A 26,062-nucleotide genomic window follows, 5' to 3' on the forward strand; every position below is an offset into this window, starting at 1 on the left:
AGTGCAGCCCTGGCTTCTCCCTCTTCCTGCAGGGTTGTGTGAAGTTGTGTCCGCCAGGCTTCACGTCGGGGCAGCAGCTCCTCAACCTCTCTCTGGAGAACTGGGTGGATTTGTCCTCCGTCCAGGCCTGCCTGCCCTGCAATCCTGCCTGTCTCACTTGCTCTGGCACCGGGCCTGCAGATTGCCTGTCCTGCCCTCCTCACAGCCATCTGGTCTTCACCTCCTGTTTGCACCAGAACCAAGTCCAGCGAAAATCCCCTCTAACTGGAGGACTCCAGGGTGACGGAGCGCAGCCAGAAGGTGCGAGTCCAGCAGCAGCAGACCACGACAGCAAAGGAGCTGAGGAATCCCCAGGGCTCATTGGAGCTCCGTCCACTCAACTCCCCGCCGTCGTGGCCCTTCTCAGCTGTGCCTTTATCCTGGCTGCCTTTGTCGGGGTCTTCTTCTTGCTGCAGTTACGCTCAGGTGGCGCTTCTGCCTGGAGGACCAAATTGCCCTCTGGATTTTCAGAGACGAACGGGGTGCGGGTGGGCTTTGGTTTTGGCTTCCGGCAGGGACGGGAGAGAAAGGCAAGGATATGCTACAAGGGAATCCCCACTGTGTGGGCGGATGAGGACATGATTGCCTACGAGTCTGAATCAGACAGCGAGGAAGTGGACGGTCACAGCGAGAGAACAGCTTTTATTAAGACGCAGAGCTCAATCTAGCTGAAGCTGCATCTGCTGTTGTGGTGTCTGACACGACGACAGGTCTGACTGCACGGAGCTGATTCGCACAGGTTCAGAAAAACACAAAGCGCAGGCCTTACTGTCCCATCGGCACCCCATCCAAACGCAAAAGAGCCAATCATTTTTTTCTTGTATTTATTTGCTTCATGTGTATTTTCATGTATTTTATCTTTTATTTGATTGATGTCAGTTGTATTGATAAGCTTTGTCACCATTTAAATGTGTTATGCAACTAATTTACTTTGGAAATATTTTTCAGAGTGCTTTCCAGAAAATGAGCACTGCCACACCCTCACACTCCTCCACTTATATAAAAAAAGATGGCGCTTTAATTAGAATTGTAATTTTGCAGAAGAGTGCAAACTCAAAATTATCCTGTGGCCATATGCTGCAGGCGTGCAAAGGCAAACAAGGAAGATTAGAATATTTTGGCTTCTATTGGAATCTTTTCTCTCTGACGCCTCAGGATATTATAGCATTACAGAGACAAGGGTGACAAAATCACAGTCCACACCACCAGGAAAGTGTTCCTGTGCTCGTGGTTGTGTTCGTGGCTTGATGCAGCACCTTCGGGCACTTCCACTGAAAAGTGCATTCTGGTGTTTTGGGTTGTAGTTTGTAACCCTTTGCTCTCATCACTGTGGATGATCTTTTATGTGACATCCTGGTCAGTTTGAGAGGGAAGTTGTTTACTCGAGGCATTTGAGGTCGCGATGAATCTGCCGAGACACATGTGATGAAAAGGGCAGCTCCAGGGAGTGACTTAAGAAAAAAAATAGTGGGAGTGCTGGAAGCACTCGAGAAGGTCGAGCTGACCTTGAAAGGGAGCTCAAATCCAAGTTGGGTATGGTTTTTGCTTTTTATAGACAAAGCTGCAAACTTTTCGATTGCATTTGTAGGTCAAGGCCCCAAATCGATGAATACTAGTGTCGAACTGAATATCTGTAAATTTCAAACTATATATCTGCACTTGGGGGGGTTCCTGAGGGGGAGAAAAAAACAGCGCCTCCTAGCATAAAAACTAATTTATGCTAATAAGAACTCGGAGTAACCTTGATGGAATCACAGTAGTTAATTTATTCAGGCTTAGCAAAGCACCTCCAGAAGTAAAGGCCTTATTCAGAGGCTGAGAAGCACATGTGCCAAGCAGTGTGTAGAAATGCGTGGATTGGCCCTTTACTCCATTACTTTATCTAAGGCATATCTAATTTGTCTCAAATACAAACATCAGGCCTCTACTTCAGGTGGACTTCTAATATATTGCTGTTGTTATCGTTCATCAGAGACCTGACAGATTGCAGGCCAGGGGTTATAAAGTTGACTCGCTGTTCATTAATGCTAAGAAAAACTTTAAATTGAGGATTTCTGCAGCGCACTGGGACAGCATAATAAAACATCCCCGCAGGTTGTTTGATAAGCAGGAAACTGTGGAGGATGCTCTGTTTTCAATCAAGCCTCAGTGGGAATTTCCACTGCAGAGCAGACACCAGAGATGGTACATCAATCACACAGAAATGTGCCGAATTACAGTGAGCAGCACTGTTTTTAATGACATTAACCACTCAGCCCAAAAGCTGCTTGGCTAACCTTGTGAAGCATTGTGCCACTTGGTTACTGCGGGTGAGAAACAAGATAATTCTCTCTTCATTTTCCCCCCAGAGTGTGCTTTATATTGATTTTGGGGCTTCTCTCAGAACATCTTCATCAAAGTGAAGCTTCCTCCCTTTCTGCTGTGAACACCAAACATAAAAGGACAAATTCATGCTTTATATTCTCTCTATAACGACGTAGACTTGCAGTTATGCGGCCAAATCAAAGCCTTTGGATCCAAAAGACCAGAATGGCTAGTGATTAAAAAAAATAGGAAGATAATGATTCAATTTTCTATGTTTGTTTTTATTTTTAATCCTTTTTTGTTTTTACTATTTAACTGATGATGGATGTTATGTGTTGAGATCAATTTCATGCTGGATTAATTAAAAAAAAAAAGAAGTTTGGCTGTTGTAAAGCAGGTCTGTGTTTTTACTGCCAGGGTTGAAACCTTTTATAGTTTTTTTTAAATGCATCTTAAATTCAGCCCCTGACATACAAACATCCCAGAGAGAGCAGATGGTTCCTCGCTTCTTCATGGTCATATATCAGGGTTGCCGCTGCGTTTCCTTCACTCCTGGCATTGAGCTTTAACAGAGTGCCAGCCTTCTTTTTTTCCTGCCTGCCATCCAGTTGCAGCAGTGAGCAAAGCTGCCAAGAACGCCTTCAAGAAACTGTTCCCTCAAGCTTCAGCCTAGCGGGCCCCTTAAAGTTTAAATTAATATAAATGGAGGTTTGTATGCATGGGGGAAAACACCAGGCGGGCGGCGGCAGCAGCTTTGTTCATTAGCAGCTGCCCCCCCCTCTCTACAGAGATGCAGGTAACTGGGTTCATGGGTAAAGGTACATTCATTTTGTGGCCCATAATTAGATCTGCCGGGAGAACTCGCTGCACAATTCAGCACACCCTGCATGTCATGGTTTGCATTTTAAATCCAAACCAATTGCGTGTGCAAATTGTTTTGTAGATTATTTTTTTTACCTTTTGGAAAAAGTGGATGAATTTGAAAGCCCTTTGTCTCCATCAGTCACACCGTCATTACTCGTGTGTAGGAGTGGGTATTTTGTTTGTCCTTTCTCCCCCCCCCCCACACCTTGCCCTTTGGCTTGTAGTAATTAGCTGCCATGTACTGCGACAATACTGTCGACTAACCAGACTTGGCAACAGTACACATTCCCTTAATTAAAACGGGACTCACGAATCAGCTCCTCATTAGTTGATTTCACAATATAATGCTCTGGACTCAGGGCCTCATTATTCCAGCAGGTCATGTTATCTGTGCTGGTGCTGAACATCATAAAGTCACCCGTCATATCCTCCCCCCCCCCCCCTTCCAAAATGCAAGGAGAGGCACCATTTTTCCAGATCCCTGATCCATTTTTATGTAGCAGCAGCAAAGAAGCATTTTATGTTCGACTCCTGCTCGCTGCTGTCAACCATACCATCAACACCTTCACCTCAAAGTGGTAAACATGGGAAAACTTCCTGCTGCTTTTAACTACATGTGAGTTGAAGTGTGAACTTTAATGCTCGCCTTGACAGATATGCCGAGCGGGAGACCGACTGCTGACAAGTGAAGCATTGGACAGTCTAAGAAGGTTGATATGCCGCTGCACTTCTCTGACTGACAGCATCCACAGACATTTACACCGACTCAATGTTGCCCCCTGCTGATCATCACTTAATCTATTTAGGAACAGCATGTTAATTAACCAGATATTAATTAATGAATTAAACAGATGGGGAGTGGGAGGTGGAAGTATTTGAAGATAAAGAGAGGCCTTTACAAAAGTCTAACTTTGTGTTTTCATCTTTATTCGCGTCCCATCTCTTTTTGTTCTTCTGCAGCGTTAATCCCCCGTGAATAACAAATGCAAGTAGAGACTTTCATATATTACCTCTGAACAAACAAAAACAGTGCTACAAGAGAGGAGAGAAAAAAGAAAAAAGACGTTTACACAGAAAGTCAGACGCACATCGAAACAGCAGGGGAGAAGTTTATGACAAGGTTATAAGACACCGGGGAGAAAGTGCGATGCGAGATGAAGTGAAATCTGCTGACAGAAATGTTAACCGCAGCTGGAGGGAAGAGAAGGGTTCTGCGGCGCTCACTGTGAGAGCCAGAGCAGAAAGTATTGAATTGTGGCGGGAGCAGCAAAAAGCAGCAGCCCTCCCGTGGAGGAAAAAAAGGAAAGAAAAGTGAATATAGAGACGGGCTAAAGCGACGCGACACGGTGAGGCTAAGACACAGGTGGGGGGCTACGAGATGTCTGTCCTAAGCTTTGGACACTGATGACATCATCTATGGATGCTGTGAAAGAGCAAATAAGGGTAGGAAAGGCTGGAGACAGCCTTGGGGTAAGAAACACTGGAGATCAAATACAAAGAAGTGCAGCTCATCTGAAGAAACAGACTTGATGTTTTGGGCATTGGAGGGGAATCAGTTCACCCAAATTAGACCAAAGGCATAACTGGACTTCAGTAGTGCGTGGCTATGCAGGCAGTATTTGTATTAAGAGGCGAGCTTTGGAGATCTCTCTTAAATGTCAATGAAATTCTGCTCCCAGACCCATTTTAATAAAACATATGCTACATGTTTATGGCTTCCTGTTTTCTGCTCAGTATACTGGCAACAAGTTTTTAGGAAATAATGAAACCAAACCGAGCAATCATAACAAAACAAAGCAAATGTTTTTCCCCCCTTTGTTTTCGGGGGCGTTCCCGAGCCTCGATCCACAATTTAGTTTTAGCATTTCGCAGCTGAGAAGGTCTTACATTCACACTCTAAATCAGCCGTGCTCTTTTGTTTCTGCGGCAAGATTGCAGCAGCAATTTTAAAGCAGCAGTCAATGGGGGGAAAAAAAAAATTAAAAATCAAATTAAAATAGCTGTAATGGGGTGGTGTGGCAGAAATCTGAGCGACATTTTGGAGCGTAATAGTCACTGTGCCATCCGTGATTAGATGAAACAAAATAAAATAAAATTGAGAAACATTCTTTTCTACTTAGCTTTTTAAAAGCACGATCTGCTACAGTTCGAAGTCTTAATGAACGTAATATTTCTGGGAATCTGGACAGAGCAATGCACAAAACAAAAAGTGCAATAAAACTGAGTCACCTTGGGCTCTGGAAATGATGATGATAGTTTTACAGCCTTGCCATAATGAAAGTAACGTAATAGAAGCCCTGAACAGATTTCTAAAAACACCGTGCATGGCCACATATTATTATACCTCCAAAGCCTCAGTTGATTGATCGTTTGGAGTTGTGTTTTTTCTTCTTCATATAAGGTGCAAATCAAAAGAACATCCTTCAACAGTTTGCACACCACTAGAAGTATAAAAAAATAAAAGTATTTGCTTTTATAATTCGGATGAACTGACCACTTAATTTCTGATATTTCCCGTCAATGTGAATTATTTTCCTTCAGTGAAATGAGGCACTGCTCGACAGACACCCACATTAACTAATGATAATCAACAGTATTATGGATGGTCCCTGAAAGTGTACACCTCGAAAATGCTCCCATTTAAAAAAAACAACAACAAACCTTCATATATTCACATAAACATACTCCACAGACACACAGGTACCAATATATCTGCTGCATGGTGTATATGAGGTATAGTCTTTGTCTAATCTTCTACTGCATACAGTATGGTACAGCCCAAACTCTCAACAGTGAAGTACAAGCACAGGAACGACCAACGGGAGCTTGAAATTCACAGTCTTTCCACACATTTTTCATCCGCGAAGAGGAAGCTCAGGAAGAGAAAAAAAAAAGTTTCCTATCTACAAGGGGAAACATTGGACAGGTAAACAGTCAGCCAGTATGATTAATGATCGCACGGTTATCACATAGTGACCAAAGTGGGAATCGGGCAGCGTAAGGATTCGCAGCTTCTGTCTCCTGGTGAGTTGAGATATGAGAGAGAGAAAAAAAAAAAGACCTCACATTCTCTTTGCTGCAACTGAGACTGTCAAAAAGGAGGGAAAAAAAATGTCAGTCAACCTTATAACGGTTCAAAATCAAAACACTGATCTGTTTCATCTTCACTGCATACCTGGGAAAAACAAAATTAAGAACCCATTTTCTAAATAAAGCTTTGCAAATTGCACTCTGATGTGACACGCGTCCCGGGCTCTTTTTTTTTGTTGTCATTTTGAATATTTACATTCAGTAGTTCAGTGCAGGATGAAGCAGAGATAGAAAAAGAAACTCCTTGCAAAGGAGAACCCTTAATTTTTCGACCACCGACACTGAACAGACACCCGGCTGAATCTGATGAGTGATTCTGGCCGTCTTTGTCATTTTGGAACAGCTAAAAGTTCACCCGGGTTCTGCTGCTCTTTGAGCCGTCTGCAGTAACGGCTATCGCCTGCCCCCTGCTGTGCAGTCAGTCCTGTTACAGTGGACCCTATCTCTCCTGTAGCGTTTGTAGTTCTACTTTAAAACAAACAAAAACAAAAAAAACAGAGTCCCAGACCCTCTGTTGCCAGCCCACGCTCGGCATGGGAGGTGGTTGTTGGTCCGAGGAGTCTTAGAGGGTTTCTTTTGATCGGCACCATTCTTATCGCAGCTTGAGCTTGAAGGCAGAGATCTCCATGGGATCGAGGGTGATGGTGGTGTTGTTGGCCAGAGGCGTGCCGGAGTGCATCAGAGTTAGTGACATGGGCTGAAGCAGCTGTAGGTCCAGGTTCTTAAACAGAGCCGACACGCTCAGCTGGACAGGGAGAAAAAGGAGGAGAGCTTCAGAGAAAAATACAGACAACAGGAGACTTATTTTAAGCAAAAGCAACACAGCACAAGATGAACTGAAAAATCCACATCTACAGGAGGCTCATCAACAAAATTGACTACGTAATTATCAGCAGTAAAAAGCGCTGCCAATAAATAAAAATCATTTGATCATCGTCAGTGTACTCACAATCAGCGTGGATTCTGTCGCAAGGACTACTTTAATCAACAGATGCTTTGGCAGTCGAATCAAAATTACTTCTTTTTAAATGTCATTAGGCAGGATAAAAAACCGTTACATATGACAGAAATAACAATGCAGCTGATCTTAAATATGCTACAAAATAAACCTCTTATCATGCAAAAACGTAGAGTAGTTTTATCCTGCGTGTGAGTTTCAACCCTGACCTGTCCCTGAGTGGTGGTGCAGTTGAATCCGAGGTTCTGAGCTTCGAAGTTGCAGTCCAGCGCCAGACGGTGAAGAATCAAAGCGGTGTATGGAGAGGGAGACTGGGGGTCCTGCTGCTCATATGCAAACGCACGAAAAACAAATCAAAGTATGAACTGTCTAAAATAAAGTTTCCACTTTGTGAAAATCGTTTTTGTTTGTTTTTAAATGTGTCTTTATACCTGACTCTGGATGCTGCGGAGGTTCACCAGGTGGAGGTCGCAGGGGAGGATGGACTTGAGGGGAGCAAAGGTTTGTAGAGGAGGGATGCCGCGTCTTTTGGGCAGAATGGGTAAGGCCAACACCTCATGGTTCAGCATGGCATTGGTCATGTGACTGAGTACAGATGGGAAGCTGGTTGTTGCACTGTCAGTCATCTGCAGGAGGGCAAAGTCAGATTTTAAAACAGTTGTGATAAATGACCGCAGAACTATTACAGCATCTTGAGTCACCTCTAGAGATGCTCTAGTTCCACTACATGAGGGACGGGCTCTAATTACTCTGTCCGAGCAGGAGGCGTATTTCTAATTCTACTCCAGACAGACACGGTGCTAATCACAACTTTATGATGTGAACATTTAAATCACATGCATCGTCTCTGGCAACACTTCGCCCCCGTGTGATCGACAGGTTAGATGGAGAGCCCGATGATAAAACTGCAACCGACGCCTTCCATTCTCTGCCAATGTGCATTCATTTACTTGATAAATGATATCATTTGTTTCTTTCAGTCGGGCTGTCATAAAGATGAACTGGTTTGGCTACAACTGTGAGGTGGAAGGAAGGGGGAAAACTGGAGCTATGAGCCATAACTAAAGATACAGCTTTACCTCTTGAACTCGGTCACTCAGTAATGTTGAGAGAAAAGAACGTAACAAGGACGAGAGTTTGGCAAAGAAGCCATCGTGCTGAAGGTAATGGAGTGAAGGGGAGAAAAAAGAAGAAGAGAAGGGAAACAAAATTAGAGAGTGGAGAGGATAGCAAAAAGACAGATGGGCTGGTAATGAGTACTGGAAAACAATATGAGGAAAGGTGTTAACAGATAGCACAGACGGAGAACAAATCACGCACTGCACCCGACAACCTTGCACAGTCTTTCAATTCCTCGAGCCAGCTACGGTGTGCCGGAAAGACCACAGCTGCTGTCATCTTACAGACCTTGTTACTGGCGGATCTCCTCTCCAGCAGCAGCCGGAAACGATTGGCCGTCTTCTTGTTGTCTTTCAAGCCCTGACCCAGCCCACGATTATCATCCTGCATCAGTCGTCGGTCCATAATCACTTCGAGCTGACCTGAAGGGAGAGCGGACCAGAGACAACAGCTTGAGCTCACGTATTGAACTTTCAGACTTGAGTCAATAGATGCAAACACTTTGAGCTATCTGTCATTTAGAAACATTACTAATGATGATAAAAGGATTAGCTCAGCACACAAACGTGCGGATTTAAACGGTTTCACTCTCTGAGAACCTCTTAAGGGAGAAGAGGGAGAGCTAAGTGCTTGAGTCCTAATGCATAGTAAACAAAGAAAAATACCACACGTTTCGAAGATAACTTCCATTAAAAGATTAAATGAAGAAAAATGGCACATTATTGAATAAAATGTAGCGGGATACAAACCACTCTCCAGGCTGCTGACACCCAGAGCCTGAGCCGTGTGCAGCGTGAGGCGGTAGTTGCCATCCTGGATGTACGCTTGGCTGGGCATGGGATAGAAGTTGGCTTGCAAGGGCAGCTTCATGTAGTGTTGGCGAGGCTGCATCTAATAGAAAACAGACGCAACATTTCAAATAAATCTGAATACAAGTTGTTATTTCTCCTTTACTCACGATGCTACTGACCTGGAAGCCATTGAGGTCTGTGTAGAAGACCTCTCCACTCTGGATGTCAGTGACCAGTCGCATGGCCAGCTCCTTATTGGTCTGATCTCTAATGTCCACCATGGTGGTGATGTCTATTGATAAACCATCCACCCCTGAAAATGCGAAACAAGTCAGAGGAAGATGGAAATGTTCACTACAAACAAGACTAAATCATATCAGCTTCCTCACGCTTAAAAAAAAAGAAAGTCAACAGAGTCCAAAAAAAAATCTCATTAAATTCTAAATTGTCATTTTGTTAAACATACTGGCTGTTGTTGTATTCTACCATCTGGTGTCTTTAAACATAAAAAGCCTAGGCAAAGCCAATTTGAGCTCAATCCACTAAGCAGTTTTGAGTAGTTACTACCTGGCACATTGTAGATGCGGATGGTTTGTTGAAAGTGCTGGTAGTGTGCCACCACCTCAGAGAAAAGAGGCCCCTCAACAACTCGCACCACAGGTGGCTCTTTCTGGTGGTAAGGCTGAAAGAGTAAAAGGAAGGCGAAACAGTGCGATTTCAAAATGTTCCTCAATGTAATATTGCAGATTTTGAACTTTTCCTCATCTATAGTAAATTATATCATCAAAAGACTCAGAGAATATAGAGAAATCTCTGTGCGCGAGCGACAAAGCCGACAACCAATACTGGATTTGTGTGATCTTCAGGCCCTCGGGCAGCAGTGCATTAAAAACAGGCACGATTCAGTCACTCAGTATGAACACTTCTAGAAATCGCTCTCTCTGAACACTGTGTCATCCACAAATACAGGTTCAAGTTTTATCATGCACAGTGTTGGGTTGTTGCTCAAACAATGTATCACATTCTTTACTTGATTCTTTGCCAGAGAAGGTATTTGTTACACTACTTGTTAAATTACTTTCTCGTTATTCCATAAAATTACCTTGAATGCATTGTAACGGTTGCCAGTTAACAGCATAAATCTACAGACCACAGTTGCGCGCACACACACCAGTCCCTAATCCTGATGAGGACACACATAAGATCTTTCTTTTAGTTTTTACATATGAAGACAAAGCTGACAACACAAAGCAAAGTCAAAAACCAGCACAAAGAGGTTTCAAAGCGATCGCCACAGTGTTTGTGCTGCAGAAACACGAGCATACAGGAACAGAGGCAACCACGTGACTGCCCTAACCTCTAACCCTAACACTCTGCTGGGCTGGGGTCAGCATTCACTCAACTTAAACATCACTCTGTGCTCTTGTCTAGCTTTGTGTTAGCATGTTGTCTCTGCAGATGCTTGCAAAGACATGAAGTTGTGTTAGAATTATGCAGTTGTTTTTGCCCTGGAGGCAGTTTGCACTCTGGTCATTTTGTGCAATGAAAATAAAAGCCATGTCCACATCTCCACACCTGAAAATCCAAGCGTTTCACCAGCTGAAAAGTTTTGGTCCATCATGAAATAAAAAAAATAACATAAAGAAGATCCAGGACTGTTGAGAAGCTAGAGTGGGACAACATTTATCTCCCAAATGTGCAGAAACTGGTCACCTCTGGTTCCCAGACATTTATACAGGAGAGGCTACACAACAGTAAACATGGCCCAACTGTTTTGAATCCTGTAGTTGGCCTATTTAATTTAAAATAGGCCAATATCTCTTACGAAAGAGTAAAATGTCTCACTTTAAACATCTAAAATATATATATATTATGTACTATTGTGAATAAATTATAGGTTTATGAGATTTGCAAATCGTTGTATTCTGTTTTGGAATTGGGGTTGGAGATACAGTACAGCAACTAAGTTCTTACTGTCTGTAAATCAAGCAAAAATGAAGCAGTACCCAGTCTGCCTGAATTCCTGCCCCGAGCTCCCTGGAACGACACTGTGACAGTATACACAGGGGAGTCTCGATCAAAGGCTTTAGAGAGACAAGCAAACATGTGACAGAGTCATGTAAATACCTTTGCTTTTCCATCTGGCAGAAAGAGGTAAGCGCCACTCTTGTCTTTAGAAGGACGAGTGCCGTACACCATGAACTGCATCTGAACCTTCACTTCCTGAGGATCATCCTTGCGTTTGATACTCTGCAGATGAAAACAGTGAGAGTGAGCAGAAGGGGAAAAAAACAATTAGAGAAGAGATTAAAGCTTCTCTCCGCAACAACAAGACATAGCATGTTCACTTTGATCAAACGGGAAGGATTTGTTTACAAATCAAACTCACTGCCTTTTCCTCCACCAGATCAAAGATGAAACAGATCAGTGAAACTTTAACAGATACAAAGTCAAACAGAAGTAAGAGGAGAGGAAATACAAACCTCCAGCAGGCCGGTGGTTCCAGAGAAGCCTAGCGTTAGAGACTGACTGCTGATGTAGAAGGTCTGAGAGTCGGCTTGCTGAGAGCGGACAGGAAGCGGGTCCACAGCTCGGGCGGCAACACCCCGACCGGATAGCCTGAGTAGAGTGTCCGAACGTAGTGTCATGGGTGAGTCCGGAGAGTCATACAGATGGAAAACAGCCAGAGCGAGAGGCGGGAGACGAACCATGAATGTCGCCTGGATCAGGGATTGAGAAAAGTTTTAATTTTGAATAAAAATAAAACACAAACAGCTTGTGTTTTAAAATGCTGGCTTCGTTCTTCGTGTTACACAGGAATGCAAACATTGACCACAAGGCATTAATTAAAACTTAAAAGCATTTACATATCAGCAACAGTGCTATAATTAAAATCTTATGAAAGACTGTGTTGACTAAAGCACTTAAAATGAAAATTCATTAGCCTCTGTTGGTGGAAAGCATTTTTTGGGAAAAAAAAACATTAAAATTTAATTACCTTAAGATTTAATAGATGATTTGAGGCAGTTTATTTTTTATGTAATTTTCAATAGCTGAAAAAGAACATCTGTCCTAGTAACAACTTGCAGGTAAATAGAGAAAAAGAAGTAAAACTTTTATTTAGAAGACTAAGTGCTTTTAAAACACACATCATATACTTTACATACAGTATATCCTCTTGGCTTTTCTCTAAAGCAACTTAATTTCTTCTTCAAAACACAAACACAGTGAGCAAAGCTGCACAAACCATCAACCTCATGAGTCTACCAAATGAGCTACAGCTGCCCCAACTCTATGACTCAGCATTTTGTCACAAAGACGACGGCATGTGCAAAAACGTGGCATTTAAAATTTGCCTTTTGTTTTTACTCATGTATGCAGTTATTATCTCGTGGAGTTTCATCCGCTGGCCAAGTTACAGTAAACACACACAGAGAATTAAACTTGTCTAACACTGTAAAACCTATTGTATAAGACTTATACTCACATAAAAGCAAAATATTCCCACTTTAAATGCACAAATGTCCACCTCCTGTATGTTATCAGATAGTAATCTGATCTAACTTGGCAGCTTTTCAATGTCTTTATAGCTATTCTCTTCTCAGTTGAGCATAATGACTTCGTATTGTGTTGTGAGTCTGTTCTGTGGCTCTACAGAGTCTCTGTATACTACTGTGCTACTGATATGCCTATATCGCTATGCAGAAACCAGCATCCTAATGAAGTCAGTGCCTTACCTCAAACACCTCTGCACTCATCTGACTCGCAGAGCTCCACTGAGCACTCAGCTGTACGGGAAGCGTCTGTCCATCCTCAGTAAGCACCCGAACCCTGACTGTGTTAACCAACACGGTCACCGCGCATAGCCTCTCTCGCTCAACTGGGTTGAACATAACCAGGTACCTGATGGGGAGGGGGAAAAAAGGAAAAAGCAATTATGAGCACAGGATGGTGTAGGAGTAGGTGAAAGAGAAGGCGGGAGGGTGTGCAGGGGGGATGAAAGATGCAAGATGATGCAGATAATACCTTGGTCCTGCAGGGTCCAGCTCGATTAAAGTGCGCTGAGGCATAGAGTCTTGAGTAGCACGCCTGTCATCCTATAGAAGGAAAATAAAACACAGAAAGCACAGTGAATATTCAAGAACACAAATACGCAGGTCCGTTTGTTTTTTGTACGTGAAGTTTGCAGTTACCGTCTCCAGAAAAGGCTCCGTCTGGTAAAAGCGATAAAACTCTTTGTTCTTCATCACCAGGAAATGAGCAGCATTAATGATCACTCTCTTCAGACCAATAAGTGACCGCAGTAATCTAGGTAGGATGAGAAAGAATGAATGGCTAAGTGCTGCACTTCAAGGAGACACCTTCTTATTTGCAACACATTTGTATCGAACAGGCCAGTCACAAGAGACTTGAGATTAAAAGCGAGATGGTAATCGTCCTAACTCCCTTCGTTTCTTACTTGGTGCCGTAGTCGATGACAACATTTTCTTTTGCTGTGCCAGTTATGGCGTCGTGATGCTGGAAGAGGCCGACTGAGCGCCTGGCATCCACTAGTAGGGAATAATCCGAAACCGGGTAACGCCCTTCCATGCCCGCATGCCTAGCATTTGCAACCGCCAGGCTGTAGAGGATCTCTGCCCCCCTGAAGGACAGTGACATATAGTTATCACGAGGGAGACCTTTAAAGTACCTTTAGTCAGCTAAAGGTGCGTTCACATTATTTGACTACAGCAGTGGCCAAACTATGAGATCTCTACTGATTCATCACAAAAATTTCCAGTTGGACTCTAAGTTTTTGCTGGTTCAGTGAATAGGCACAGTGATTGGTTAGAGAGCAAAAGGACCAATATTTTTTTCTCTTTTTTTTTTGACTGTGAGCAAGTGTCAACTGACATTCTTGATACAGAACTTGGTCAAAAACATTTGATGCTGCATTTTGTTCTGCAGGTTAATTTGTATAGCAGAAGTTAAAGACACAGGTAGGTCCCTTTACACTGGAGTCCACACCTTAATTTTTTTTGCAGTGCAAAATAGTCCTTTCCAAAATTTGTCCAAATAACCAGTAGAGGATAACCAACACATCCCCAAATCTGAAGTCAGCAATATTAGTGATTAAATCTGCCTCACCTGAGATGGGACTCTATGACGCGGTCCATACTCTTGTAAAAGGGTCGGGAGGTAAAATAACCAGTCCAGTAGTGGTCTTCACGGTCTGCGTAGGCAAAGAAATCTCCACTGAGCACCGGGTAGCCTGCCGGCCTGGATCCCTGGGCCACGCCGTTTGTTTTGTATACGGCGCTGAAGTAGTCTGTGAGAGTCCCAAATTGTGCCTGAGGAGCCGATAGACATGTACTTTTTTTTTTAAAAAATGGGCGCTTTCAAACACATCTGAACACAAGAAATAAAAAGCCTTTCAACATTAGGCATATGTGCCTTTCATCTTACATGACATCTTCTGCACCAGACATCAAGTCGTGACAGATTCTTTCTTCTGTCAGCGAGTTAAAATACCACTGCATGATTCATTACCATGAGAAAGGTTGAATGCTGAACTACTTGGTACACTACACACTGAGATGGAAGAAGAAGATGAAATACAGGAGGGGAGGAAAAAAATATTTCGCTATAAGATTTGTGACAGTTGACAAATAAATTTCTCACTTGTACATGCATCTCAGGGTGAGAATTCATGTAGTCAAACAGCTTCTGGTAGTTGATATACTGCTGATCCCACTCAAGGGCTTTATCGTAGCGGAAGTCATCCCCCAGAGGAACAAGGAGCACCTTACTGCGGTAGAGTTTCGATTTTTTACGGTACTGATCCAGGAGCAGCTGTGCCCTGATTGAGAAAAAAAAAGGCAGAGGGGACACTTAGGACATATTTCTTGGCATCAAAGCTTCTATGCTTTGCATAAGACACTTTTCTAGGAAGTCACTATGACCTTGGAAAGAGGAAAGAGGAACGATGATCAAATTACCCCTGGAGGTATTCTCCACAGAAACACCTCTCTGAAAAAAATCTTTAGGTCCTTGAAAGGCTACTTAATGTTACTGCAAGAGCATCAGTACTCCATGTCCCAGATTTGCTAAAGGTTGAGAGCCAAAGGAGCAACAGACACAGCATGGACAATCATTTTTACTCCTTGCCTTATTGCATATGGATTTTTTGTTCCTGTCAGGCTGAAAAATTTGAAGAGGAACTTATTTAAATAACTCAGGCAGGATGATTATTTCTAATTGCACTAGTTAATGTAAGAGCTGTCTGTCTGTCACGTTCTCTCCTTTAACTTTAATCAATAAATGAATAAGTGCTTCTTTTAACTGAGATGGCAAAGCTGCAGTCATTTCATTTATGCCTGGTTAGTCAGGTTCAGGCAGTCAATAATGGTATGTTCCTCTATACATTCGGGTGGTCAGTTTTTAGATTTATATAGTTAATACAGTGTGTGTTACAAAAAATGTTTTGGGGTTGTTTTTTTTCTTTTTATTAATCTCTGAATGACTCCGTTTTCTGACCTATCAGGATTCATCCAGCAAACAGCTATCAGCACTTCCAGGGCCACACCTGGTCCAACCAATTTCTGACCTAAGATTTTGCTCTAATGGTCATAACATATGAACTCTCATTCCGCTGTCATTCCTTGGTCTGAACTGCCCAGCTGTTCCCTGAGAGAAGCATATGTGACGCAGCACGATAAACGCCAGCCAAAGACACAGATTGAGGATCCCAGCTGTGACCAGGGTCAGTCAGCCAGTGAAATCTGCCCCATTGGATATCTATCTTTAACCTGTTGTGATGATGTTGTGTGGACTGTGATTGAATGAGTTGTAAACCAAGTTTCAATCGTTTACAAATGTGCTACAAATGAATATTTATCCATTTCTATCTTTACTAAATCACAATAACTAAAATGAATTAAATCTGTTTTAACATGTTAATCTACAGGTTTTACATTTTAAACTGGACTTTATCCTGTTTTTTGTTCCGTGCCGCATCACATGGACTGTTTTGCTCATTACTGAAATTACTCGTTTTTAAAGTTTATTTAAAACTTTTCACTGTACTCTGCGCTTTTTGTACAGCTTAGTAAATCTGGCCCCATGTCTGGTTCCCTCTGTTCATCCAACTTCTCTGACTATTGTTACTGACACAACTTCAAGCTGAGTTTATTTTTAAAGGGACCATTAAAGAAAATAGAGTTGCAACAACAGCGAAACAACCTGGGCTGTGTGTTGCTGGGCTGAAAAGCAACACAATGTCAAAAGTTACATATTATACTCTAAACAAAAATGCTTGTTTTTTGCATGTTATGCAAAAAACAAGCATTTTAGTCTACTCCAATTTGTTTTATGTAAAGGTCAGAACAATATACTGAGCAGAGTATGTTAGAGCTGTAATTTACAGCTGTCATGACCAGCATTGGTCAAGTTACTTGAAAGTAATAATTAATTACTAATTACTGATTACTTCTAATTAGTTACTTATTATTTAGCTACTTTTTAAAAACATGATACACAACCTAAATATGTAATAAAGCAATGGACCTTTCAGCCCAGTTCTATTTTTTCTACATAATCCATCATATAAAATTGAATCAAATCAAAAAGTCTCTTTTCAAAAATAGTTTTATCAGTTTTAATCTTTTAACTTCATGCACATTGCATCAAGCAAAATTTAAATTATATGCAACAGTGTTTGACTTGAAGAAATTTGTTTTAACATTTATCAAACTTAACGTAATGTCAGTACTGTCGCTGCCACGGACGTCGCATGCTCGAACGTCTTAGTCGTGAGACACTCTCACAAACAAAAACAAAAAAAAAAAAAAAAAATCACAGTTTAGTAATGCAGTAATGCAGCATGCTTATGGGAAAGTAAACGTAATCCAATTACTTTTTTGCAACAGTAATCCCTTTACTCATTACTTGAAAAAGTAACCTATGATTGTTGGGTTTTTCTCTGTATCTATGAAGCGCCTTGAGGCGACTTTTGTTGTGATTTGGCGCTATATAAATAAAATTGAATTGAACTGAATTGACCGGATTACAGTAACGTGTTACAGCCCATATATGGTCATGACTCACTCATATATTCTGCAAATCTCTGTCCATTTGTATACTGAGCCATTAAATAACAGCATGTTCATTATTGATTATTCTGCTAATACATCACTTATCTGGTCTACAGATCTAACCCAGAAAAAAATTAAGCATGAAATCTTTTGCTCCACGGTGAGCATCCACAAAGTGAAGACTTACCTCTCTGCTATGTTGGCTTCCACAATAGTTTTTGGTGGCACTTTCCAGGGACAATTTATCCTTCCGCCTGGTAGCCTCTTGAAGTCAAACTGGCAGCAGATCTTTGGATCAGGTCCACAGGTGTGAGGTACATCGTAGCTATAAAAGGGCATCATGTGGCAAAAGATGTCTGTGTTTGACCCCATGTCTGTTAGGGTGGCAAAGTAAGGACAACAAAGCACCAGCATGAGAAACACTGACAGAAAGAGCACATTTTGCTCTGAGCAAAGATGATCACACACATATCAGTGCTTCTAGAACTGCTATCAGTTTAATTTTCAAAACCTTGCACTGGTTAAACACTGGACAGTATTTAATTACAGCACAAATCTCCCTAAATAGTGACAGTAACATATTGATATTATCTGGCATATCTAATTTTTCAAATTAAAATCTAATGAACAGTAAATCTTTGGCAGACATCCAGTTTAATCAGAAAAAATAATGACGGCAGCTCTTCTGAGGCCATTTTCCACTGGTTGTCCTTCCAAAAATTCCTCTTTCAAATGCCATAACGAGTGCCATGACTCATTCGGCAATGAGCTTAACAAAGATAAGCACATGAATCAGATGACATCAGCTGTTATGGTCCACTCACCCCATGCCTGCCTCCACATAAACTCCAGATTTCGGGTGGAGGCAAAATGTTTTTTAATGGAGTAGTGGATCCTCTGGATGAGCATGCTGGTCAGGTTGGCCCTCTTCAGTAGATAGGCCATAGTAGCACTGTGACCAAACGGGTCTACAGCCCACCCGCTGCGAGGAGTTATACCTATGACAGCAAGCAGGAAGCAAAGTATTTCAGGTTTATGCTTGGATAAAAGAGGAATACATCTTTTAGGAAATCACTCTTCTCAGTGGGATGCAGTGAAAGTAGCACAAAGCATCTGAGCACCCACTGAGTTAGAGGCTACATCTGCTGCATGTAGGATGATGAGCGAGGATTTCAATACTAAGCAGTGTGAGGAGTGATAGAATTTTACATTTTTACTAGAATGAAGGCAAAAGCCCTTAATTTTCAGAGACAGTATGACACTTTTTGAACTTTACCTCAACATTACTCTGAATATAAATTATATCTGCTGAATAATAATAAAATGTCTTGAAGGATTGTTTACCTAGATTACTCTCTAGCCACTGATGTCCTTCAATGAGCTGGTCTATCATGGCAAAGTAATGGGCATTGGCTTCATCCGTCATCACCCAGCCTCCTGTCACAATCTCTAGCTGTCCTCCGAGAATCAGTCTGTTAAAAAGAAAGGATTAAGACAGCAAGGTGAGGATAATCCAGCCCTAAAGAAGGAGAGTCACATTAAGGAGATAATGAGCTATTTTTAAGATTTCACAGTCTAACATATTGTACTTAGGGCCAGTCTACATCAAAGAAATCTCATTGAATTCTCTGTTTTTGAGTAAAAATAAAAGGCAAAGCTGTGTGCTTCACAAAGCTATGACTAACTTGCGCATTGCCTCCTGTTTGTGTACATCTGCAGTCTCCCACCACTTGGAGAAGAATGAAATCTCAGACCAGATGAACTTCCTGCGAGGATCCTCAGCCAGCTTCACCACCATGTTGTTTAAAATATGTTGCGTCTGGTCTGTGAAATACTTGTCAAAAGTCTTGACCCAACCTAACAACACAAGAGGACAAATCTGAGCAATCTGCACAGCCACTGGCAAACATTCATACAAATTACACTGTGAAATAATTCACTCCTACCCATGCTTATCCAAACAGATCTGATACAAAGCCGTGAAGAAAGCGCACGCAAAGAGACTCAGTGCTGGATTGTCACGGATCAAAAATAAAACTTATGTTTTATTCAACTAGAGCTGTTCCCCTCTACAACCTTTTAGTAAAGTGGTTTCTAAGAAAAGTGACTAAAAAGCACTCTCTTTGCATTTTAAATGTGCAATAGTACACTGCAGCCCACAAAGCTCCTCTAGGATATCTATTTTGCATGTTGTAATCTAATACATTTTATAGCGACTAAAGTTCCACATCATGTGGGAAATACGCAGAATCAGAAGAAATGCATTAGAGGTGAACAGACACTTCCCTAGTTGACTGCTCACATTAAGACAATCGTTTTTTTGCATGAAAGGTTTTCTGAAATTTCTATGTCTAACTATGCGAATGAGACATTACCTATCAAGCTACGTGCCAATTTGCATACAGAAGAGAAGAGAAATGTAAATATTGGAAACAGTCAGCTTCAATACTTCAGTACTGATTCATTACACATCTGTGTAATCATTTTGATCACATATTACAACTTAAAAGCCTTTTACATGTAAAAGGATTTTTTAAAGAGGTGATCTGAAGCTCATAAATCAGAAAGTATTGAAAAAAAGTACTGTCACTTTTCGACACGAACATAACATTTTAGAGAGGAAATGCTCGCTAACATAGACCCTGGATGACATATGAACCTTTAAAATATGGAGAGGAATAAAACTGTAAAGTCTGGCATATGTGGAGTGTGTGAGTGGAGTATAAAGGGCGATCGTGGCTCAAGAGTTGGGAGCTCGCCTTGTAATCGGAAGGTTGCCGGTTCGAGGCTTGGACAGTCTCGGTCGTTGTGTCCTTGGGCAAGACACTGGTGGTGGTCAGAGGGCCTGGTGGCGCCAGTGTCCGGCAGCCTCGCCTCTGTCAGTGCGCCCCAGGGTGGCTGTGGCTACAATGTAGCTTGCCATCACCAGTGTGTGAATGGGTGGATGACTGGATATGTAAAGCGCTTTGGGGTCCTTAGGGACTAGTAAGGCGCTATATAAATGCAGGCCATTTACCATTTATGACCAAAACAATGACCTTTAAAGCTACGCATTGTAAAATTTCATACATTTTTACTAGGAACTAGTATTTCAAATAGCAGATATCACTATGAAAATTCTCCATTTATCTACTGACATTAGGGCAGTTATTTTGTTATATTACAATTTTTCTGAAATGTCATTTTGCAAATTAGGTACTATTCTATTCAGTATACACTAATTTCCATAAATAAGCAATAGACAAAGTGTTCACAAATAAACACATTTAGTGTTGTGGAAAGCAAACGAATGCTGTTGTGCCCTTTCTTTCACATTCTTACTTTAAACTCTGGATTTTGCAAAGTGCAGGACCCTATCCGCTGGTTCACCTCGAGCGCAGCGAAAGAGTGCACTGCCTTCCTTCCTACTTTCTCCACTACTTTTAATTTAATTGATCCACAGCTCATTTCATACCGTGACTCCATTCAAACTCAACTTTTCCATCCTAGTCATCACAGCAGACTAAGCCTTCTTTTTATATATTCCTGGTTTCAAAAAGAACACCTCCACAATAATTTTAAAAAAAGCTTTAACCTAGCACAAAATGACAACTTCCAAGAAAATCATGCGCTGCCTCCTGCATTCTCGCTACAGGAAGCTCCCTCACCAAGTGAAGCACAATATTCCCCGTTGTGCAAATGTGTTTGAAGTCTACTCCTTGCTGTGTGTTCCATGTGAAAAAGGACAACTGTAGAAAAAATCCCAATCTGACTCTTACAAAACTGTTCAAAGTTCATTTGTGAAGCTTAAACAGCTTCAAGTGTTTGATATGTGCCTTTTACTCGCTCTCTAAATTGGCATTCAGTCATCAAAACCTTCGCAAACCCATTTTAAACTCTTAATATCAGTTCTTTGCTTTAAGAGAATTCAGATAAGATCTGCTTTCATGTCTCTTCAATAAGAGCTGAGATTATTTCTGTTACTAAATCATCAGTCTAGCCGGATACAACACATGTTTATAACTTTTCAGCAAAGTTTTAAATAATGTAATTCAGAATGAAACCTATTCCCACTGCTGATGGACAAAATTTGCAGGTCTTTCTGGCCTGTCAACATATCAATAACTGTCAAGTTATCAAGCATGTGGCACAGGCGGGTAAACAAACTTAATGGAAATGTCAGTCTAAAATATAATCTCAGCCAATCCCATCTATAAATTGTTCCAGTTTTCCATTGGCAATATCTTCCTAATTCCATTGTTTGTTGCTAAGCCGTCAGTCATGTCAGCATTATGCTAATAATAATGAGAACAAATGAATCCAATATTGAATGAATTTTGCATCCCTACAAACTAGCCTCCCACTCAGTTAAGTCCTAAAGTACCAAACTATTGAAACAAACTGCTCAGACGTCTTTTAGACTGTCTCACAAAAAACAATCTGATGCAGCCAACTTTTAAAGAAGCGCTCGGTCATGTTCAGTAAAGTTTACGTAACTCACCTGGATCATTGTGCGAATGAGGGACCACAAATACTTGCAGGGGTTCGTTATCCCACTCATTAGGTTCATAAGTGATGTCAAAGCCCTGTTTCCATACACCACCATCAGGGTTGTCAAATTTGAGGAGGGAGTACACATCCAGCATCTAAAATAAAACAATTATCACTCACTGGTAAGACCCCGAAAATATTCTTAAAGTTTTTTTACAGTAGCTACAACAACGCAAAAGGCCTGGCCAACCTGTACGTCTGGTTGATCTCTGTTGCCTACAGCAAACTGGCAATCCTGTGGCTTAACAGCAAGGAAAGTGGGACGACCATCGAAGGGTAGGACCCAGGAACCGTTGGCACTTCTGAATGGCAGGTGGCCACTGGGAGAGACAGCTCCTGTGTCTGTGAGCTCCATCACAGAATCCTTTATGTGGCTGATGATTTGATGGTTTTCCTCCAGGAGCTGCTCCAGCTGCTCAATCCTGTTCTGCAGGACTGAAATTTGGCTCTAAAAACGGACACAAAAATATGGATTAACACAAGAGATCAAACTAGCGTTCTTCTGCTCTATTAGTGTAGTCAAGTTATAGCTTTAAGAGTGAAAAGCAGATGATTTAGAAACGTCAACAAAGGAGTGTAGGACTTTTAAAATATATCAACCAGTAAACAACTATATTATAACAAATGCATGATTGGAGGTGTCCATTTATATGTAAATTAAAAAAAACAGGGTGAAACATATTTAGACTAATTAGCAGGAATTAGAAGCAGGAATGTTTCTTATCATGACTTAAGGCTCGTAGTATATCACTGGAAAAAAAACAGTAAAATAAAATCAGGACAAATGTGCTATAATAAAAGCTGCAGAAAGGGTCATTACTCTTACCCGTGGAAAGTTCCCGCCGCTCTGTCGCCGTGCAGGGTCATGTTGGACTCGATCCAACATCAGATAAAGTGAGAACACAGCCACACAGAATATGGCCCCTCCACACACCGTCACCTGTTTCCTCAGCTTCATCCTCCTCTGAAGCGATATTCTTTCCAGGCTTTCAATTTTTTTTAAAAAATGACCTTGACTGAAGTTTAGGGGTTTTTTTCAGTACAGAGGAAAAGGTCCAGAAAATTGGAATGCAATCATTTACAATAAAAAAGATAAAGAAGAAGAAAAAAAAGGTTGGAAAATAACCAACTAGACCAGTATTAATGGTTCAGTTCCACTCCTGTGATGCTTCCAGCCTCCACTCACCATGTTGGAGACCACAGTGAAGAGGTTACAGCAGCAGTAGCAGTGGACAAGAGTACTAAATCAGTAATAGCTGGCAAGAAGTCTGACAGCTCTGGCCAAACCACAGCCACCGGTGGTCTCCTTCAAAGTCCCCCTTGTGCTCAACCATCCAAATCAATGAGATTGCAGGAAAAGGAGAAAAAAAAGTGCCACACAGAAGCGGTTCAGACAGGGAACCTAGTGTACCCACAGCATGATGCGTGTTGCTGTGGGCCTGCTCTTTTGGTCCAGTCCCTTTTCCACGCAGAGTCTAATCCACTACAGCTAGAGTCCCCTTTTTCTCAGTTGGCCCCAAGGGCCGTAACAGTTTGCACACTAGGCAGTGAAAGTGTAAAAGAGCAGGCTGTGGAACAAAAAGATCAACTTGGCTCTGAGCAGCAACTTTGTTTTTTTCTAGGTTTTTTGTTTGCTTTTTTTAATCAAGCCCAAACTGTTCCCAAAGCAGCTCCAGGAATTACAATGAGACAAATGTCATTCCTCTCTCAGCAGCAGAGTCACTGCATATCCACTGTGGCAGCATGGACAGCGAATCTGTCCTTGATCACAAGTGCCAAGTTGAAATCACATTAGAGGGTCTTCTTCAGCTGTTAGGGAAATTTTAGATTAATAAAACTTGCAAAATAGACATTCAGCCAAACTTTTTAAGAGACAGGGTGTCACTGAGCAAAAGAAGCACTAGTAAAGAGGTCTCTGTTAGAAGATATTTCTTTCTGGATCTGACAAGTAAAGCTGACAAAGGGGGAGAAAATCCATCCAAATGGAAAGCCCCAGGTTTCCTTACAGCGGTAATGGGTGTTGCTTTCCTCTGTGCAAATCCACGATCATAATCCGGTCCCTTTGTACGCTGGGACTATTTTAGAATTAGCGCAAGGACTTTGGATAATGACCTGGCACTTTTATTTGCTGAGACTGACTGGAAAAACAAGAAAGAAGATTCTTCCTTAGACTATCTGGGCCAGAGTACATCCCACATGAAGGGGTTTATTTATTGGGATGCCCGACGGAGCTAACCACAGTCCCTCATTCATGTGACAACGTGGAAATGCAGAGCTGATCCTAAGGCTGTTCACCTGACGACATATAAAGAGTTAGCTTCTAGAGAAGCCATCACAGTCTATGCGTGTATGTACATGTAAAATCAAATCCTCCCTAAATTGCACGTTTCGTTATACTGACTGAGGGTTGACGCGTGTGATAAGGTTTAACTTGAAAGACTTTTGCTATCCCCGGGCAGCTAGCCAAAAGACACTTGGTTGCTTTAAACTTAAGCGCAGTGAAATATTTGTATACGGAAATTATTTCCCACAAGCTCAGACACACGACAGCAGATTCTTCAAAAAATAATTAATCTTTTAGCCACATTAACGGAGACTGTCAAACTTTAATTATCATACTTACTGCCTAACGTTAAAAATTACGAATAAAAAAAGCTAGCGCTAGCTGTCAAATGTACCATCAAGTTACGTCTACTAGAAGCTCTGCGAACTCGATTCAAGTGTCGGAAAAGGGTTAGTATGAGGACTGCAAACGAAGCTACTGATAAATCTGGATAAACAGCTGTCACATATGTCGTTTTGTTCCGCTGAACATTTATGTCGGTGATTACGGGCGATAGCAAGTATTGACTGATAACATTAAGACAATACGTGGCTGATATTTCCCTGCTAACCGCTCACTTTTGCCCGAAACCTCGACTACCGTTTGCGTACGACCTTGGCACCTTGTCTCATAATGATAAAATCTGACGTTACCCATGAAAGGAGAGTATTCCGGAAGAGTGTAAAGCCCAGCAGTGTACGTGGATTTAGCTGCAGGCTGACAGATTACCTAAACTAGCTTAGCAGCTAGCGCCGCTGAGCAGCTGCTGCAAAGGCTGATGGGAGGAAAGGGGGTGTGTGCTGCTGACTGACCAGCATCTTGGGTAAAATAAACATTTAGAAAGTAGCTTTTTCTATTTTAAAAAATCAATCCATCCACACTCTCCCGCTTATCCTTGTCCACATAAATTGAAATATTTTTACATTTTATACTGTTGTACAGGTACAATTTTTTGTAGGCTTTGATCCGTTATCTATTTAGCCATATCTACTGAAATTAGATCCAGGGTCGAAATCAAAGACAGTTGCGATTTTAGGGAATCTTGAAACTGAAACTATGCTGAAACTGGATTTTAAATGTACAGTGGTGTTCCCACTACATTTGCCTATAGCTTCCTGCACAGACAGGCACCTGCAGGTTTTTGAAGAATCATGGGGGAATCTCCAAACAGTGTTATAGTAAAACAGTATAGTAGTGATCATATATGGTGGACATAAGTAACTGAGGTTAAGCCTTAAAACAAACAAGATATATGTTATAAGGGAATCCATGGCCCATTTAAAAATTGACCTGAACCTGAAGGCACAGAATGTGAACAGTAGAAGGGCTAATAAGTCTGTTATGTGCTGCGCCAATGGCACAGGAATAAACTGGTTATGATAATACTAAAGTTTTTTTTAATTACTCTTGCTTGTTATTACATTTTAAACATCACAGCAAACTAGATTCAATGATTTTTTTTACTGTTCCTATAAAAAGCAAGAATGTACAAGCATTTCGTCTTTGCTCTAAACAAATTCAATTCTGAAAATTATTAATACCTTTTGAAAGACCTTTTCTACTAATGCATGTGAGAGACTGAAAAATGGAGGAAAGTAGCTGTCCATTTCTCACCTACTATGCCTCAGTGGACTATGGCAGTAGAACCTTTTAAGCATCAGACACTAATAATTAACGGTTGACTAAAAGCAAATCAACCCACATAGATAGTGCATTAAAGATAACCAGCATTCACCTGTTTTGTTTCCAGTGCTGTCCTTGTTATAAGAAACACAGGCATTAAAAAAAATGCAATAGAGAGTTCCTTCTGAGGTAGCTGGAAAGTTTTATCTCTATGAAATTTTTATAAAGCTACTGCAGTGGGACTGTTGTAACCCCTGCCAAAGTCCTATGCCAACAGACAAAGAGTATAGGCCACAGTGACAGCTGCTGAGAACCACAGTGCAGGTAAACAGCAGCAGCAAAGCCCTGT

The 26,062-nt window shown here is 41.5% G+C and overlaps 2 protein-coding genes across 5 annotated transcripts in view; one reads left to right on the plus strand and one right to left on the minus strand.

Moving 5' to 3' along the window:
• Positions 1 to 4,727, plus strand: part of furinb (furin (paired basic amino acid cleaving enzyme) b) — a 101,293-nt gene extending 96,566 nt beyond the window's left edge. For both annotated transcript variants that reach the window (XM_087842961.1, XM_087842962.1), the window contains exon 16: positions 1 to 4,727. In XM_087842961.1, the coding sequence (XP_087699087.1) occupies positions 1 to 707 (707 nt within the window). In that variant the 3' untranslated portion in view covers positions 708 to 4,727.
• On the minus strand, positions 3,795 to 24,862 carry man2a2 (mannosidase, alpha, class 2A, member 2). Of its 3 annotated transcripts, XM_087842960.1 has the most exons (24): positions 24,744 to 24,862; positions 22,594 to 23,576; positions 21,958 to 22,215; positions 21,718 to 21,862; positions 18,923 to 19,094; positions 18,582 to 18,709; positions 18,062 to 18,235; positions 17,425 to 17,611; positions 14,827 to 15,004; positions 14,293 to 14,495; positions 13,625 to 13,807; positions 13,359 to 13,473; positions 13,192 to 13,262; positions 12,903 to 13,068; positions 11,649 to 11,885; positions 11,293 to 11,415; positions 9,733 to 9,847; positions 9,345 to 9,478; positions 9,124 to 9,265; positions 8,663 to 8,796; positions 8,335 to 8,412; positions 7,687 to 7,881; positions 7,465 to 7,578; positions 3,795 to 7,042 (listed from the first exon to the last, which is right to left on the minus strand). In XM_087842960.1, the coding sequence occupies exons 2-24, from the start codon at positions 22,723 to 22,725 to the stop codon at positions 6,890 to 6,892; spliced, it is 3,537 nt and encodes a 1,178-aa protein (XP_087699086.1). In that variant the 5' UTR covers positions 22,726 to 23,576; positions 24,744 to 24,862; the 3' UTR covers positions 3,795 to 6,889. The 3 variants fall into 3 exon arrangements, with proteins under 3 accessions (XP_087699086.1, XP_006789617.2, XP_035763100.2); XM_006789554.3 differs by lacking the exon at positions 8,335 to 8,412 and having other exon boundaries at positions 3,796 to 7,042; XM_035907207.2 differs by lacking the exons at positions 3,795 to 7,042; positions 7,465 to 7,578; positions 7,687 to 7,881 and having other exon boundaries at positions 8,256 to 8,412.
• Positions 24,863 to 26,062: the final 1,200 nt, after the last annotated feature.

The sequence above is a fragment of the Neolamprologus brichardi genome, chromosome 7 (assembly GCF_056152115.1).
Source record: "Neolamprologus brichardi isolate AB-2024 chromosome 7, ASM5615211v1, whole genome shotgun sequence".
Classification (NCBI taxonomy): domain Eukaryota; kingdom Metazoa; phylum Chordata; class Actinopteri; order Cichliformes; family Cichlidae; genus Neolamprologus; species Neolamprologus brichardi.

Excerpts from the sequence above, each read along its gene's own strand:
- man2a2 (XM_087842960.1), bottom strand. The coding sequence starts at position 22,725 with ATGAAGCTGAGGAAACAGGTGACGGTGTGTGGAGGGGCCATATTCTGT. Across the intron at positions 8,797-9,123 it reads TGTCAGCAGCCTGGAGAGTG|GTCAGCTCGAAGTGATTATG; the intron begins GTTTGTATCCCG and ends CTCTCCCTTCAG. Across the intron at positions 7,882-8,334 it reads TGAGTGACCGAGTTCAAGAG|ATGACTGACAGTGCAACAAC; the intron begins GTAAAGCTGTAT and ends GCCCTCCTGCAG.